General features: G+C 39.6%; 1 protein-coding gene across 3 annotated transcripts in view; it reads right to left on the minus strand.

The window, feature by feature from the left end:
* The window catches only part of LOC117954064 (caskin-1-like), a 31,104-nt gene that overhangs the window by 9,703 nt on the left and 4,491 nt on the right, over positions 1–16,910 (minus strand). For 2 of the 3 annotated variants that reach the window (XM_034887548.1, XM_034887539.1), the window contains exons 2-15: positions 13,944–13,995; positions 12,179–12,276; positions 9,357–9,502; positions 9,025–9,120; positions 8,470–8,591; positions 8,099–8,207; positions 7,593–7,701; positions 6,995–7,089; positions 6,075–6,189; positions 5,245–5,529; positions 4,313–4,411; positions 4,014–4,198; positions 2,663–2,744; positions 869–936 (exon numbers count right to left, since the gene is read on the minus strand). In XM_034887548.1, the coding sequence (XP_034743439.1) occupies positions 869–936; positions 2,663–2,744; positions 4,014–4,198; positions 4,313–4,411; positions 5,245–5,529; positions 6,075–6,189; positions 6,995–7,089; positions 7,593–7,701; positions 8,099–8,207; positions 8,470–8,591; positions 9,025–9,120; positions 9,357–9,502; positions 12,179–12,276; positions 13,944–13,995 (1,661 nt within the window). The remainder of the gene's footprint in view (positions 1–868; positions 937–2,662; positions 2,745–4,013; positions 4,199–4,312; positions 4,412–5,244; positions 5,530–6,074; positions 6,190–6,994; positions 7,090–7,592; positions 7,702–8,098; positions 8,208–8,469; positions 8,592–9,024; positions 9,121–9,356; positions 9,503–12,178; positions 12,277–13,943; positions 13,996–16,910) is intronic. The other variant, XM_034887557.1, reaches the window with a different exon arrangement.

Genomic DNA, 16,910 nt, shown 5'->3' on the forward strand with positions numbered 1-16,910 from the left:
ATTGTAATCCCAAAATATAACCATGCTTTCCAGCAGAATCTAGAAAGAATTCACAAGCGAGGAAAGGAAACCTGTTCTGGAACACATTATAGAGAGCTGTTCAGCTTGTCATGCTGTCTTTAGCTTATAGAACATAAACCAAGGTGCACAAAAGCAGCACCAACTCAACGAACAATAATACCTACATTTATGCTCAAAAACACAACTGTTAATACTGTTACATACTGCTACTACAATGCAATCACTTCAGGGTTTTCAATACTATAAATGGATCTCTCTAGAATACACGTTACTCCACCCAGTGGGCAAGAATGCTTTTCTAATTTGGGTTGACAGTTTTTTTTTAAAATCAGTGGCATCGATGCAATATTTTGTGAATTAATGCAGTGTCAAAGATTGTTGGATGAGATCAACCAATGAGGAACGAACCCCCCTGCTTTGCTTCCGTCACGGAAAATTTTTGTCGCCTGGCAACCAATAAATTTACGGTGTCTGCTTGCTTCTACAACATACAGAGAATTTGACCCTCAGCGTCACAGAACACAGTGCTGGTTCTAGAGCAGAGCGGCAGCATGTGGGTGTCTCAGTGTAGTTTGAGGACGGGGTGGGAGGAGGAACAAGAATGCAAGCTACTGACTGCTCAATGTGTCTGTCACTCTGACTGTCTCCATGGTGACACACTCCACGCCCCTCCTCAGGGTGTCATCTGTTCAGGTGCAACACAACCACCCTGGCAGACACCTCATGTACCCATTGATCCCACCCTTGTATATGGCTTTCTCTAAAACAAAAGCACTGGTTGAGAGGAAACAGAAAGAACAGAAAGAGGAGGCTCCAGAGTGAACCAATCTGCCATCCAAGAACTCACTTTCCCATCATCCTCCTCTGCTTTCCGCTCAAACGACCGCTGTTCATGAACTGTGCAACTGGAGGAGCCTTAGGGTGGACATGAAAGGTGAGACAAGGGAGAGAAACAAGAAGAAAAATAACAAAATATATTACTTTTAGCAGTAAAGGGCAATTTTGTTATTTTACTCTTTTATATTTTGTTAATAAAAGCCATTTTACATAAGCCATTAGTGTATTTTCAATTCAACCCCAGTAGCCCTCAGTAGACTTTAGCTGGTGACCTTATGTGTTGGTATGCATGAAACTAGTTATTTATAAAATGCTTGTCTTTCTGGGTCCTGGAGTTTCTTAATCATTTCTTACAGAGTTTATTTCTCACTGATTATTACAAAAAACCAAACTTGTCTACACATTATAAGGAAAAGACACACAAGTGCTGTACTTCCTTGATCAAAGAAAATGGTTCTAGTTAATTATTTAAAGGGTAATAAAAAGCTTTTTCCCCTGAAATGAATTCTTACTAGGTTTCCATTTAAAGAATAAATGATTAAAACAACTTTAGGAACTGAAACTGAAAGTGTACCTTGTTGCAAAGCCAAAAGGTGTTATCTAGTGATTAAGTGCAGTCTTTGAGGATGAGGAGCAGTGGAGGAATTAAATCAAGCCACGTTTATATTGCCAGTGTAGTCCTTCATTATAATTTTGGCAACAGCTTTTAGGGTTGGCTGGCTCTGTGGTGCTGTTTTAGCTCTACACTTCCCACATATCACTTAAACCAGTAGAATGACAGGAGACTAAAATATGCTAATCGGATTGCTTCTTTCAAAGATGGATTAACAAAAGCACTACAACTACAAGCACAATGCCCACATTTGAGTGGGATACCTGAGACACCATATTAATGCCACTGCATGTGTACATAAATACATCAAACATGTTTTATAGACCGTTTGAAATGTACAACTTTCCTTAGCCAGAAGTAAAAACTCAAAGAAGAAGTGTGCAGATGCTTACACTGAACTTGTAAAAACAAACAAGTTACCTGTGGTCCCTGATCCAACATAATCATTTGTAAAGTTATACATTAGGCCGTGTTTATTACATGATAGCAATACTTGCCAGTCTAAACTAGATTTACTGGAGCTTTATATGTTTTTGTTTCCTTAATGCTAAGGTCAATGTTGTCCCACTGCACTTTCCTCTTTTGCATTTTACAGTAAAGCATTTTGATTTTTCACCAGTGGTGGCAACTGCTGCTAAGTAACTAATTACACTTTAGTATTCTGCCTATTACGAGCAGCTGAAGCATAAAGAATTAATCCCAAAACAGAGCGACCTGTCCCTGGCTATTTAGAAAATTGTTTTAGAGCAGCTTTTATAAATAAAGCATAACTTAAATTATGCATTACTATTATGCAAGGTAAGGGGCGGGGAATGCTGCTTGTGTCTGATTTGAACAGACAGGTGGTCTTTAGAGGGCCAGGTTGACTAAAAGTGAAATGAATAAAAAAAAAAATCATAACAGCAGCAATCAAAACAAGCCCTGAGGCACTTGTTGTACCGGTGAGCTTTCAAAAATGTTCACTTTACTACAGAGAGAATGTTTTTTTGAATCATCGGATCAGTGGTATAACACTTTTTATTTACAAGTGGGAACAGACTTTGTAGTATCTGTTTAAATCACTGCTGTTGGATCAATTAGCAGAAGGCAGCAGCAAAACAGACTTTTAAATGAAATGAAAAATGGCACAGATTATCGCTTCAAGTAAAGCTGAAGCTTTTATGTTGTGTTTGTGTGGGTTTGTGTGCTTACCCGCTGACTGCTCGACAGACTGTGACTGCTCCAAGAGATGTTCCTTGGCTTTTACTGACTGGGACAGCACGGTGGCCAGGAGCTAAAACACACACACACACACACGCATGCACACGCACACACGCACACACACAAAATGAAACATACTCAAGCATTATCATTTAAGTTGCCTTGTGTCTCAGCTCAGTGGACTAAGTACAAATATAACAAACAGAGTCTGGCTTCTGACCCTTTTCCACCTGTATTTATTGCAGTTTAGCAAGATAAATGCAGCAGGAATCCTCAAATAACTACTATAATTAACTCTTAAAATAGATGATGTCTATTGAATGGAACACCATCCAATTTGACTAATTGCAAATCCAGTATTTTCTAAGGCACTACGTAAAAATAGACCACTTATATCCGTTGATAAAAGTAAATTTAGAATCTGCTAAAGGTGTTAGAGAGCAAGCCTGCAGGGTGACATCACAGATTAAAAAATGAAAGCACACTGGAGACAGGAAGAAAAAATATCAAAATCATTTACAGACCAAAACATTTATTAAAGACATTTCACTCTTTGCCAGATGGCAAATTTGTGTTGTGGGAGCCAACTGCATGTGATATTCATCCTTTTTTTCATAAAAAATACACAACACGTGCTTAAATACCATGCATGACACATGCAAGCTTTTGTTAAAATATGACTTCATAGGGCACTGAAATATAATAATAATTAAATATCAGACTCAAAGACTACACATACTAAAAACACAAGTATAAGGTTTCCAAAATTACAATGTAGTGCGGCTGACGCCAGGCCAATGACTTTAAGGGCAACTTACCCATTTATATAAATTTCACACAGCTTGGTTAATAAACATCATTTTTCATTATTATTGCCAATTTCCACTTGCATATTTTATCATTATACCAAGGTAAGGCAATATTCAAACAAACATCTTTAGTCACCTGCCAATCTAACTTAACTAATCTAACACAACTGATATTCAGGTATAGATCCAGTAGAATTAAGCTGTTACAGTTTGTCTAGGCAGAAAAGGTTGACGTTGACATTTAGGGGCTTCATTTCACTGTTCGATTGATAAAAAGGACAACCTGGGAGGGCACCATCTTAATGCACCTGGTTCACTTTTGAAAGAAAGCGATGCTGATCTCTCCAACGGAAGAACAAACTGAGCAGGAAACAAAATTGTGGTTAACCCGGTAACTAGACTTGGGTTTGTTTCCTGAACATGTACTGCTGTTTCCCAGAAACAGGTGCTTGTTGATATGTAAAGATTACGTAGTAATGTGATGGAAACCTGTGCACCCATGTGCACACAAATAAATGCAACCAATCTCTTACCTTCACCCCTTCAGCTTGTGCGTGCAGGCCAGGAGCGTTAAGGCCGTGTGTGTTGACTCCTGGTGTGGGTGCCGGGTGTGGACTGGGTGCAGGGGTGGTCAGGACATGTGTGTTTCCAGAGCTCTGCAAGCTGCTGGATGACCGAATACTGCCGATGCTGCCCACACTGCCGCTGCGCTCACCACCTTTACATGCAAACACACACATATTGCAGGTTGCAGTATTAAGTAGAGAACATTCCGCAAATCCTCAAATACAAAGTTTTACACGGTTAACCAAACACACACTTGTGAGTTTACCTGCCAGCGGTTTGCGTAGCACCCAGATGTCTTCACTGGTGCTGCTCTGCTGTCCCAGAGTTGGAGAGCCCTGGGGACTCAGCTCTGCTGTCCGCGTACCTGTCACACACACACACACACACACACACACACACACACACACACGCACACACGTTTAACTCTTAAATGAACAACAGCAAACAATCACAGAGATACACTCACTCACCTACACATTCATAAACACAGAATTATACACAGTCTCTAAGTCTCTCTCTAAGTCTTAGTCATTGTGAGACCTGCAGCCCCATAATTACCGTAGGCAAGTTCATCCTAAGGATTGTGACACTGTTTAAAACAAAAAGACTTTATTCTAAATAAAGCAACTAATGAGTCGAGCTAAATTATAGGAACATGTGTAAAATGGTAAATAATGACACTCAAATTGCAAATAATATGTAAAGTATGTGAAGTTATAAAAATGGTGCCATTAATTTGAATACTTTAGTTAAAGGGTCAGTTCACTCAAATTACAAGAAAGGTATTCCAGTACAATTGAAGTAAATTGATGCCACATTGAAAAAAAAAAGAATTAACAATAATGAAAATAAAAATATATATACAGTAAATATATAAACTTAAAATGTAAATGTCCTGGTTGATTAGAATCATCCATATCACTGGTTGGTTTCCATTTTCCAAATTCTCCTATTAAAATAAAATGGCGGCAGAAATCTATCGGCATTTGTGTGTAAGTGTTTCCTTTTTGTCATTAGGGGGAACTGATCCTTTGAAATATATGTGCATACACAGTTGACATACATTTACACATACGCACATGTATCTGCAGTAATGTGTTGGAACAAGCTGATAGATAATTTATTCTATATGTGGTCCTGTCAAACAGCGTAGAAAGGATGCTTATCTGTGATTTAAAGTGATCCTACAGTATGTACCTGTCTGACTCTGCTGCTCCTGAGAAGTGGAGAGAGGAGGAGGAGGAGGGGGAGGAGGAGGAGGAGTGGACAGAGGAGGAGTAGACAGAAAAGGAGGAGAGATGGGAAGAGGAACATACCCAAAGGAGGAGAACCGAGGGAGGGACTGTGTGTTGGGGTGAGGGGGAGGCAGATGCAGGGGGAGGACTTTGGAGGGGGGGTATGAGTGTCCGTTGACTGCGGCAATGGGACAGGGGTTGGGCCTGCGGAGCAGGAGGGTGTGGCACTGCTGGGAGGGGGAGTGACCTGGACACGAGCCAGGGGGAGGGAGGTGCAAAACAACAACAACTGATCAGTCATTTCAAAGAAAACAAATCTAATCAGATCTTAAAATGTCAAAATAATAACCAATTCAAATCAAAATATGAGAAAAGATTACATCCATATATCCACAAGGAATATATCTCTATAAATTAAAATATAATATCACTATAGCAATAAAGCAAACAAACAATATGAACAAAAGCATCACAATCTAGCAGAGCGGGTTGGTTGGACGGGTTTATTTATTCGGGAGGGTGACAGAGGGGCAGAAATATAGAGGGGGGAGGGGGGAGAGGGAGGGGGTTGAAAGCCAATAGGGGACAGTATTGATCAATGGAGATGATTGACAGGTTGGGAAAAACAACCTAAAGAGGCCGATGATGCTGCAGCTAGCTAATGATCAGCTATAGCTGCAAAACAGCTGCTAAACAAAAAGCACACACAGGCACACGCACACACACACACACACACACACACACACACACACACACACACACACAGCACAGAGTTGTGATGTGGCTGGTCACCTGCCCTCTTGATGACTTCCACCATGTTGGAGGGGAAGTAGCCTACACGGTCGTTTCCTGTGCGGTTGTCATGGATACAGCCTTTCCATCGGCCATCAGAGTGCTGCTCCAAAACCTGTCAACAAGTAGAATTTACAAAGAGAAGATGAAAACCAGTTTACAGTTTAAAATGGCTGGACTGGGCTGCACCACCTAAATCTATACTACAACCTGATTTTACTACTCCTAAATCAGGTAGCAGCATTACAACTTTAGCATCTTTGTAATTTGTAAATAGGTTGCTAGGAAACCCTCGGGAAGTGCCATATAGTCAAAAGCAATCAGCTATGTAAACAGGAAATCAATGTACTATAATGTACTATAATGTCATGATCTGTAATTAAGTTCCAAAAATAACATTTTTGGAGGGGCATCCTTTGCACATGTAGGTATGACTTTTAAATTCATATCTGCATAAATGGAGAAATATGTGCTTAGACTGCCTTTAAATGGTAACTACTGTTTTAGTTGTTGTTTAGTTGTAATTAAACTTTTTAGTCCTATCATTAAAAGGGGAAAAGGCCCATAAAAAACAGCACTTTATCAAGTGTCACATCAATTACTATATCAACCCTATTATCTCATTTACTCTTCAGTCTAAATGGGTCACACATATTAGCAAGCTGTGTCAGTTACTTCAGCTTACTACTAGTTTGTGTGGTGTAATCCATTTTAATTTAGTGATGTGTTTATCTCCACTAGGCTACGTTTGAACTTGTAAGGTTATAAACGGTGATTATATGTCTATAAAGATTAATATGGACTATATTGCATATTTTCTGTATTTACTGAGGAATTTCAGGAGACGGATGTGCAGCACTTTGAGAACAGGTTGAGAAATGTATGTTGTATTTTGGGACGATTATAAGATCTACATGTACCGTGATAATGTCTCCAGCTTTGATGTTGAGGCTGGTAAGGTCGTAGTTGTTGCAGTAATCCTTCAGCGCACGCACCTGCATCGCAGCCGAGGCATCTACAGGACAAAGAGTACAGCATTAGTGTAGGAGTACAGTTGAGTGGAGTCAAGTAGAGGACAAGAGCACCAACAGAGAGTTTCAGCTAGTTGGGATAAAGTAGAGCAGAAAGTGAGGAGGGAGCAGGGGTAGGTGCATGCACTGCTGGCTTTTCTGCTGGTGGTAAATGTATGCATGCATGTAATTAAAACTTTATTAGTTCAGAAAATTCACATAATTAACACATTTACAATTTCAAATATGTCCCGTAATTTAGTAATTCATTAATAGATTATAGTAAAAATAAATACTTAATAATTTGTTTTTACGATAATAATTTGGTGGCAATGAAACTCAGAAGTTTCCTATTAATGATTGAATCAGGACACATGCCTCCCATACATCATAGTAAATGAACCACTTTTATATGTTTGACTGTATCATGTGGTGATTCCGGGCCTAGTATGACTTATTATTTATTGGATTGTGTAAATAATTAAGAGTTAGTAGTGGTGGCACTCACCTCTAAGTAGCTGTTTGATCTCTCGGCTGGCCTGTGTGGTGGTGAATTGGTTAACAATGTCCAGGGCAGTTTGACTCAGAGTGTTTCTCACCCCTGCGCTGATGCCACTCTGGATGGAAGTGCAGAAGAAAAATGATTAAAGCGGGGATGGGAAATTAATAATAGGGATATACTGTGCATTTTGGCTGTGTTTACTAGCCTGCTGCTAGCATTTCTTGTGTATGCTGCCTCCGCAACAACATCAAAAAGGTGACATAAGGGTTAAAGATACACACAAAGCGAGTTTTAATATTGCATGACAAGTAGTATGCCCGGCTACTCTGCCACACTTTTATGTAACAACATATCCCACAGGCTTCATCACACAGCTAAGTGGGCTAGATGCCAAGTGCTGAGGTGTAAAACTTGCTCAGCTGAGGAGAGGGAGGCAGCTTTAACAACAGTTGCTTTTGTAAACACATTAAACAACCAGACAGAGAGATAGAGAGACAGACAGATGGACTTACATCCAATAGCAGGCGCACTACCTCTGTCTTCCCACAGAGGGCTGCCTGATGAAGCGCTGTGCCAGACTCAGACTGTCTGTTGATATCTATCCCAGCCTGAATCAGCAACCTACAGCACAACATAATAATAATAATAATAATAATAATAGCATTAACCTTTATTTATATGGCTTTTCTCATAACCATCATTTCATTAAAGTGCTTATCTTGTAGAATACAAAAACAATTTTTAGATCATAATTGTGACCCTGGAGTTAGAGTTAGATTAGATGAGTCAATCAGATGGATAGACAGACTGACAGGTGCATAAAGTAGGTACTAAGACAAACACACACTAAGAGAGGCAGACTTAGAGGACAAGTTTTTCAGACCTTATGACATCAATGTGTCCGTTCTTGGCAGCGAGATGCAAAGGGGACACTCCATTGGGGTCAGAGGGTTTCGGTTCCAGCATGGCTGCACACATGTTACTGCTGAGCAGGAGCTGGACCACCTGAAACACAGACAGCCACAAATAACTTATACATTCATGTATAGAGTCATCTCTAGGACCAATTCCCAAAGTCTGCAGTGAACTACGTAACCAAGCATTTTAGTGTACTTCTACCAGTTTGTGTAACCTTCTGCAATACTACATTTCAAATGTGGTTTCTCAAATCATTTAAACAGTGCGCTCTCTCTTTTGGCTGCTAAGGTTTTGGGATATCTTAGGGTTTAAATGCTAAATTGGTCATAACTGCAATGTCTTTTATTTATTTTCTATGTTTTCATCTGTCATACGTTATATGTCGGCAAGTCGTTATTGGAGCGCGTTTATATATTTGGCTGTTTTTTGACAATTTGCATGTGTTCTCTTAAGATCCAGAGCTTTAAGCTCTCAGGGCCACTCAAAATAAAAATGTTTTTGTTTCTGGTTTTCTACTCACAGCAACACGTCCAAATTCACAGGCGAGGTCCAGCGGGGTTTTTCCAGCTGAGTCTGAGATACACGGGTTGGACTGGTGTTGTAGCAACATCTCCGACTATAACACACACACACAAACACACACGCACGGACACGCGCACAGAAACACACAGACACACACACACACACACACACACACACACAAATCTTAATGGCGCTTCTGGATTTCCTGGCTTGTAACAAACACAAATCACACATGCATCACCAGCCACACATAACAGACAAACACCTCACAAAAACACACACATGGCCACTAAACACACCAAAACACCTACAGTACACAAACCCAGTTACCCCGTCATAGTGTCCATGCTGAGCTGATAGGTGGAGAGGGATCTGTCCTTCATCTGACTGTCCGTTGATTGACGAGCCTGCCTTCAGCAGCATTTTCATCGGTTCAGTCTTCCCCTGCCATGCAGCGTAATGCAGAGGACGCATCCCTACACATAACACACACGTACAAAAACACACAAAAATGACAGCACAGACATTCATGACCCCACAAGGACATGTACACAGACACATACAAGAACATGAGAATATAAATGCATGCAATTACACACACACACACACACACACACACACACACACACACACACACACACACACACACACACTGTTATTGTGATTTTATAGACAGATCAGTTTGTCAGTGGCCATCCAGAAGGATGAATTAAATTATTAAATTTCCTCCATTGTTGCCACAGATATAGAAAATAAAGATGTGATAAATATAGAAATCATTTTTATCTATTAATTAATCAATTTAATTAATTAATTAAAGTAATTTAAAAATAATAAATAAATCACTGAAGCTAGCTTCTGAAATGTTATATTCTTCTATGATAGTATTGGCCATGGCAACATCTAATGGGCATTTTTGACATTTTCTGACAATCAATAAATAATGGATGGACTAATTGTCAAAACAATCAGTAGATTACTTAATAATGACAACAATCATTAGTTTCCCCCCCCTAATGTGAATGCAATTTTTGTAATATCTGTTTGACAGTCAAATACTCTGTAAATGCATTGTTATTGTGGTTGACATGCTCGTGACCCTGTGTGACCGTCTGAGAATTGTTTGTGCAAGTGTTGTCCTCATGAGACGTTGCAGACAAACTGCTTTCAGACAAAAGGGCAAGACAGGAAATCCCCTATAAGTGGTTGTATATGACCTTATAGAAGCTTACAGGGAACTGGATATTCAACCCATGAAGGAAATGCAAGGCGATGTAAAGTACAGCTGAGCACAACACAACACAAAAATCCACCATGGAGTAATTACCAAGGCCTCTAACCAGAAGACATTATCCCACACTTTGTAGTAGGGGCTGCAAGAAGCAGGAAGCATGTTTATCATGGCAGCGACCCCTGACCCCCAGTCTTAATACCAGCGATGAGCCACAATCGTCAAGTCAAAATAAAGAGGCCCTCCAGGCCTGATAGCATGAGGGAGTACTGACTCAGAAGGAAGGTACTGGCAGGAGAAAGAGACAGAGCAGCAGCTGCAGGAGTTACGGAAACTAAAGCTTGTGTATATGAAGAGAAGTGACAAAAAATGACTCTGAGGCAGCCTCAAGGAGCTTCTAGATGCAACGCAGAAGAGAGGATTTTACTGTAAAGCGATACTGGACTTGACCTGTTTGAAGTTGGGGTGGAACTCAGGAATGTCTTGACGCAATGGACACTGCCTCAATTAAGGAGGTTCTTTTGAAATATTTACTGAAAGTGTTATGAGGCCATTTCCTATCCAGTGGTCAATAGGGTAGCTCCTCCTGATATTCTGAAAGCTCAGTTGTCGAGATATTTTGATTCATATGTCCTGTGTGAATTCCAGGACAAAGGGTTTTATTAAGCAGGCAAAGGTGGCCAGTGTGTGGATCATTAGCAGATCATAGAACAGTGGACCTACTTTTTATTTTTGCATCACTAAAGGTCTCACAGAAATTTGATAATCCCTACCAAATGAGTTTACTGATTTTGGAAATACCCTCAACTGTGTCCCCAGGAGTATCCGGGCAGAGCTGCTGAACTCATAGTTGCGTGTCCCCTTTCTGTTTATTTTAGGAAAGTATATCAACTTTTCTCAGTTTGCATGTGTTCTCTTAAGTTACAGTGGGTTGAGCTCTCAGTGCCAATGTAAGTGAGGCTCTGCTGGTCAAGTAAAGGTCATATTTTGGAAATTCCCTAATTTGTGTTCTCAGGACCGTTACTGAACTCAGTTACTTGCCCTCTTTCTGTTTATTTTTGGACAGGATATCAAGCCCAGAAGCCGAGGCCTGGAGAATGTCGTTAAGTTTTGCACAAGAACTATTTGTAGACAGATGTGACGTGGTAAGGATCAGTACTTCAGAATCCCAGAAATCAGTTCCTCTTGTCCCATACGAGAGAGGAATGAACATGCAATCGCAAATTTCTTCTCAACAATGACATATTTAAGATGTAACGACTAACTTGTTAGCAAACAGAGTTACCCAATTACACATCGAGCACACAGAAACAACATTAGCATTCGCCCCTTTTTGCTCTATTTTGGTCTCCGCCAACTCCTAAGGGGAATTTCTGGCTCAAGTCAAGCTTACCAGTCCTCACCAAGCAGGCTCAGCAGGCACAGGAGGAATGATTTCCTTACCACCTTCACAGAGAGAGTCAATGAGGTAGGACCACCGAGTAAGGAAGCATGACAGTTGTATCCCTCTATTTAGAGCCCTACTGACAGTAGGTCTACATCCTGGAGGGATTATATCTCCCATCTGCCCTGAGATTTCTTCTTCTGGAATCTGCCAATATGTGGTGGAAATACTTGCTGCTCTGCCTCAATTTCTTTTTTTTTTATTGTCTATTGTTTTTCTGTGCACACAAATCTGTCACCTCTCATAAATACAGAGTACTACACAGAGAGACATTTTATTATTGCATGTCCAACAAGCTCACCTTTTATTGCACAAGAGGGCATTATCAGTCACGCAGGGGAAGCCACAAATGTTTGTTTTCCTGTTTTTTTTGTGACTGTTTTCTGGCCAGCCGTGTCTGTTGTTATACCTGCTTCATGGTAACATAGTGACTTGTGAGGACACTTGTATTCTGAGTAAATCTTTGTGTATTTTTACCTTTATGGTCTTTAATATCCACTGCTGCCTGGGCCTCCAACAGCAAAGAGATCAGCTCCTTGTTACCACTCAGAGCAGCATGGTGCAGCGGTGCCAACCTTCATACAGACACAGATTAGGTTTAAAAATACACATATTCATATATACGTAGTGTAAAATCAGAGCATAACTTTGCAGAAATAATCTTCAGCGTAGAGCAGCTCCGCCCCTCAGCTCTGTGTGAGCGACGGGAGGGGGCAAATGACCTACTTCCATTAATAAGCAATCTCTCTACCCCAGAGCCAAGCGTACACACAGCGCGCCTCTGTGTGTGTGTCTAATGGATCCCTGGTGAATATATGGGCCGAGCCCCTAAGTCAAATCAACGAATCATCAGTCATTACACAATGAGTTAAGTCCAATTATCTGATTCCAATCAACACAATAAAAAGACATTGGAGCCAAATGGAGCACAACCACAAACCAAGCATGTGCACATAAAAATGCTTGACCATTAAAAGTCTGAATATAGCCAAAATCCATTGTTTTACATTCAGAGTTGTAAAGGGAACTTTTCTGAGCAAATTAAGAGCTAAAAGATGTTGGCTATCCCTTAATATTACCACAGTCTTCAGCTGGCTACATGTTTCAAAGATAGATTTAAGCTGAGGGTTGTGTTTAAAATGATATGGGTGATGGTATATCCATCTCAGAAGGAGATTATGTCTTCTTTGCTTGCCCCTGACAGTTGAATAATCAAAACGTGTGTCAGCTGCAGAATAAAAGTCTCAGATTTATGTAAGAGTTTGGTGTTTTGATGTCACGGGGTGCTGCAGTACTCCTGTAGGTAAACCACTGTAGGATCAGCACAAAGGAGGGTGTTACGTTACTCTTTAAGTTGAAATGATGACGAGCGACCCCTTTCACATGCTCACATTGTTTTCATGTTGTCATTTAAGCCACTGCATTATAAGTATTGATTACACAGACATATTGGAGTCCGTGGGGAACCAGTGCTCTAAATAGTTTGTTGTGTTTGCAATAGGTCGTGTTGTCCCACAACATAATTAAACACTGTAGCTACAATGCAATGTAATGAATACTCACATGAAACATAATGGCATGATATGATGTCAAGAAGCAGAGTTTTCCTTGTACAACGGTTCGTATGATATCTTATGAAAAGTTATGCACAATACTACGAATGTCCAGCAACACGTGCGATCAGTGCGCCTATGCAACAAACAAAAGAAAGTTCAAATAAGTCCAAATTGTCTTTTGCTTTCACAAAAAAGTGGACAAATGGTATAAACGTATAAAAAGACCTTTCTTTCACTTTTCCGTTCAGTTTTGATAACAATTAAAAAATCAGTATTTACGTTTATCTGTGTATCAGGTTGATTTGCAGAAGTGATCAAAAAACGTTCTGTATCCAAGTTCTATTTCTGTTTAATCTTGATTTAGGTCCTGTTTGTATGACCAACCCTTCCACCCCGACCTCCTCCCTATGCAGACATTGCCGTTGTTTAACTACACATCCTGGTTTAAGATTACGTGGGTTATATACGCATTAAACAGTCCATTACTTTTCATAAGTACAAGTATGAACAGTGTAAGAGAATAGCCTGCAAGAAGACAGAGCACACAGAGAAAGGAAAGAATGAAACAATTTTTTTAAAAAAAGACTGGAAAAGAGGATGAAGGAAACTGAACCTTAAAAAAAGATGATGACAATGTGGAAAAATAGCAAGGAGAACTTTAATAAAAATGAGTTGTAATCTCTCACCCATCTGCATCCTGGATGTTGACGTTCACTCGCTTTGTTGCTCCGAGAAGCTCTGAAACAAAACGAGAAAAGAGAGCAAAGAGTGACGTAATAAACTTATTACAATCTATTCAGAATAATAATAATAATAATAATAAATTGAATTTGTATAGCGCTTTTCCCAAGCTCAAAGTCGCTTAACAGAGTAGAGACAGTGTTTGAAAAAAAAAAAAAAAACAGAATCCAGTGATTAATGTATTCCCTCTGTTTGTCTTTGTGTATATTCTAATAGTTCCTTCCCTGGAGGTAGAATGGACAGCTACACTTTAAATCTGTGGACACTCTAAAACAAGTTTCAGCTCAAGGAGAAGTGACAAGGTAAGGAAGACAAAAAGTCATTGAGAATTGTATTTTTCGAGGTAAATTAACATGCTAAATTATTGAGCCTAAGTTACATGAAACATCTACAATTTATGATTTTCTCATTTCATAGTTATTGTAATATAGTCTTGTTTTCCCTCAGTGTTAAGCATACATCATCTCTCTATATATATATATATATATATATAGTATACTGTCTGTTTGTATAAGGGTGTTTGTTGTGTAAATAAGTTTGTATTATTACTATTACTATTATAATTAATTCTATTTTTTCTATTTCTTATACTTTATGTATATCTTTTGTCCTATGTCTACTTACTGTGTGTCTGTGTTAGTCTGTTGTGTGTAAATTATTTTCTTTTGAGCTGCTGTAGCATACGAATGTCCCCAGTGTGGGATTAATAAAGTCTATCTTATTTTATCTTATCTTATACTTATACAAACCTATTTAATCCAGAAGCATGAATGACTTTACTTGATTTAGTTGTTGTTGAGTGTTGAGACCCGTCAGTCAACCCTAGAGAGATACTAATTTTATATTAAGAGTTCGGACTTTAAGTTTTATGGCTACCATTTGAATCTCATTTACATGTAATCAAATATCATTATTATATGCACCAGATTTATGTATCTTAATTAAATGATGAATTTTGGTGGAGTCAGGTTGCATTTTACCCTTCAGAAATTAGTACACTTGAGGGAATTGTTCAAAGTGTGGGGAATTCTGCGTATTTGCTTTCTCCCCGAGACTTCTTGTAGTATGTGTGGGTGTAAACACATATGGGTCTCACTGTGCTTGTGATTATGTGAATGTGCAAATGTGCGTCTGAGATAACCTTGACTGGAGAATCCCAAAGATAAAGAGACCAGACAGCAGGAAGCAAAGCACACAGATGAAAACACACTTTTTTTTTCTTTTTTTTGGTCAAACCCTCATAATCCACAGGCAGTAATCTGTAGCTGTTCTGTAATCTGGGGGGAAGCTTCTCCTTCTCGCTGCTGCTCTATCCGCACTTCATCCCTTCATCCTGCTCTCACACTCTAATTTTCACTGTAATTTGCTAAAGAGCGCGTGCTGATTGGTAGTTCTGCTATTTCAGTTTACACTCTGCAGCTGACATCATTCTACTGCGTGTGTGTGTGTGTGTGTGTGTGTGTGTGTGTGTGTGTTTGTTAGTCGCGTGCATGTGTAGGTTTCCCCTCTCTATCTCGGATTAAACATACAAGTCATCCCCACCCCCAGCCGATCAATCAATGAGTGCACCATCATCGAGCGGCATGACCCCGACCACAAATTTATGGCAGCATCACAACATCCAAAACCCAGAATGATTCAATATTGTTTACCACATGAAGTCTAGATCCTGGCATTACTTAATAACACGTCCACGGTGTATATTTAATACAAAATACTCAGATGCAGCTGACTGAGACGAGCTGTCCTTCTGCTCTCTGGGATCGCTCTCGAAAATGATTTTCATCTTGAAACTGGCAGTTATTTCACTCATGACCGTCTGCCTAATTGTATTAATTACTTAAATTTATTACCATCAATTTTTAGATTTATGTATTTTCCTCGTTTGACATGAAATGTTTGTTTAAGATCACTACCACAATGTGTCTCCGGTGGTGTCCTTGGAGCAGTTTTTTTTTTTTTGTGCCTTTGTTTAATTATAATTTTAGGGCATAACACTGCAACCGAGCCTTGGTTACCATAGTAACCCCTGAATGTGCCATTCTCACAGAGTATCAATCACTTGGCAGGGATACTATGATAGCGTAGCTATTCAAGAGTTTGTTTGACAGGAAATTGAATGTGAAACCCTTCAGTCTTAATAGTGTGTAGTACCAACAAGCTGGTGCTGGAGCTGCTGGCGAAGCAACCTTCAGAGCAGATTCCCAAACCTCCAGAGAGGTGAAGGGGAGGGTTTCTCAAGGGTTCTCCTTACCAGAAATGTTCTGAAGTCCAGTTTTTATCCCCTCTGACTTCCGCCTGTCATCACGCATTTAGAGTGTCAGTGTTACAAGTAGCCTAAAACAAACGCCATCGCTGACTCTGTTCTCTCTCTGTTTCCAAACGGCTGCACACATATGTTAAAGTGACCGGACTCAGGGTACAATATGCTAATAGTGCAGGAACTATATCATGTACACTACCGGTCAAAAGTTTGGGGTCACTTACAAATTTCCATTTCACTCCATTATAGACAGAATATCAGCTGATCTGGGTGGGTGGCTGATCTTGCCATAATGCAATATCTACATTTCCCATTATCAGCAACCATTCATCCAATGTTCCAAATGCTCATTTTGTTTACTAATCTGATATTATTTAAAAAAACTAACTAAGAAAACATTAAACAACCCTTTTTCAATTATGTAAGCACATAGTGTAATCTGGAAAGTGCTGCCCTGGTTAAAAAGAACAAGGCAACTGATCTCAGCTGGGATTCTGTCTATAATGGAGTCCAATGGAAATTTGTGAGTGACCCCAAACTTTTGACCGGTGGTGTAGTATATATATGCCGTCTATATATACACTACCGTTCAAAAGTTTGGGGTCACATTGAAATGTCCTTATTTTTGAAGGAAAAGCACTGTACTTTT

Source organism: Etheostoma cragini, chromosome 2 (assembly GCF_013103735.1).
Source record: "Etheostoma cragini isolate CJK2018 chromosome 2, CSU_Ecrag_1.0, whole genome shotgun sequence".
Taxonomy (NCBI): Eukaryota; Metazoa; Chordata; class Actinopteri; order Perciformes; family Percidae; genus Etheostoma; species Etheostoma cragini.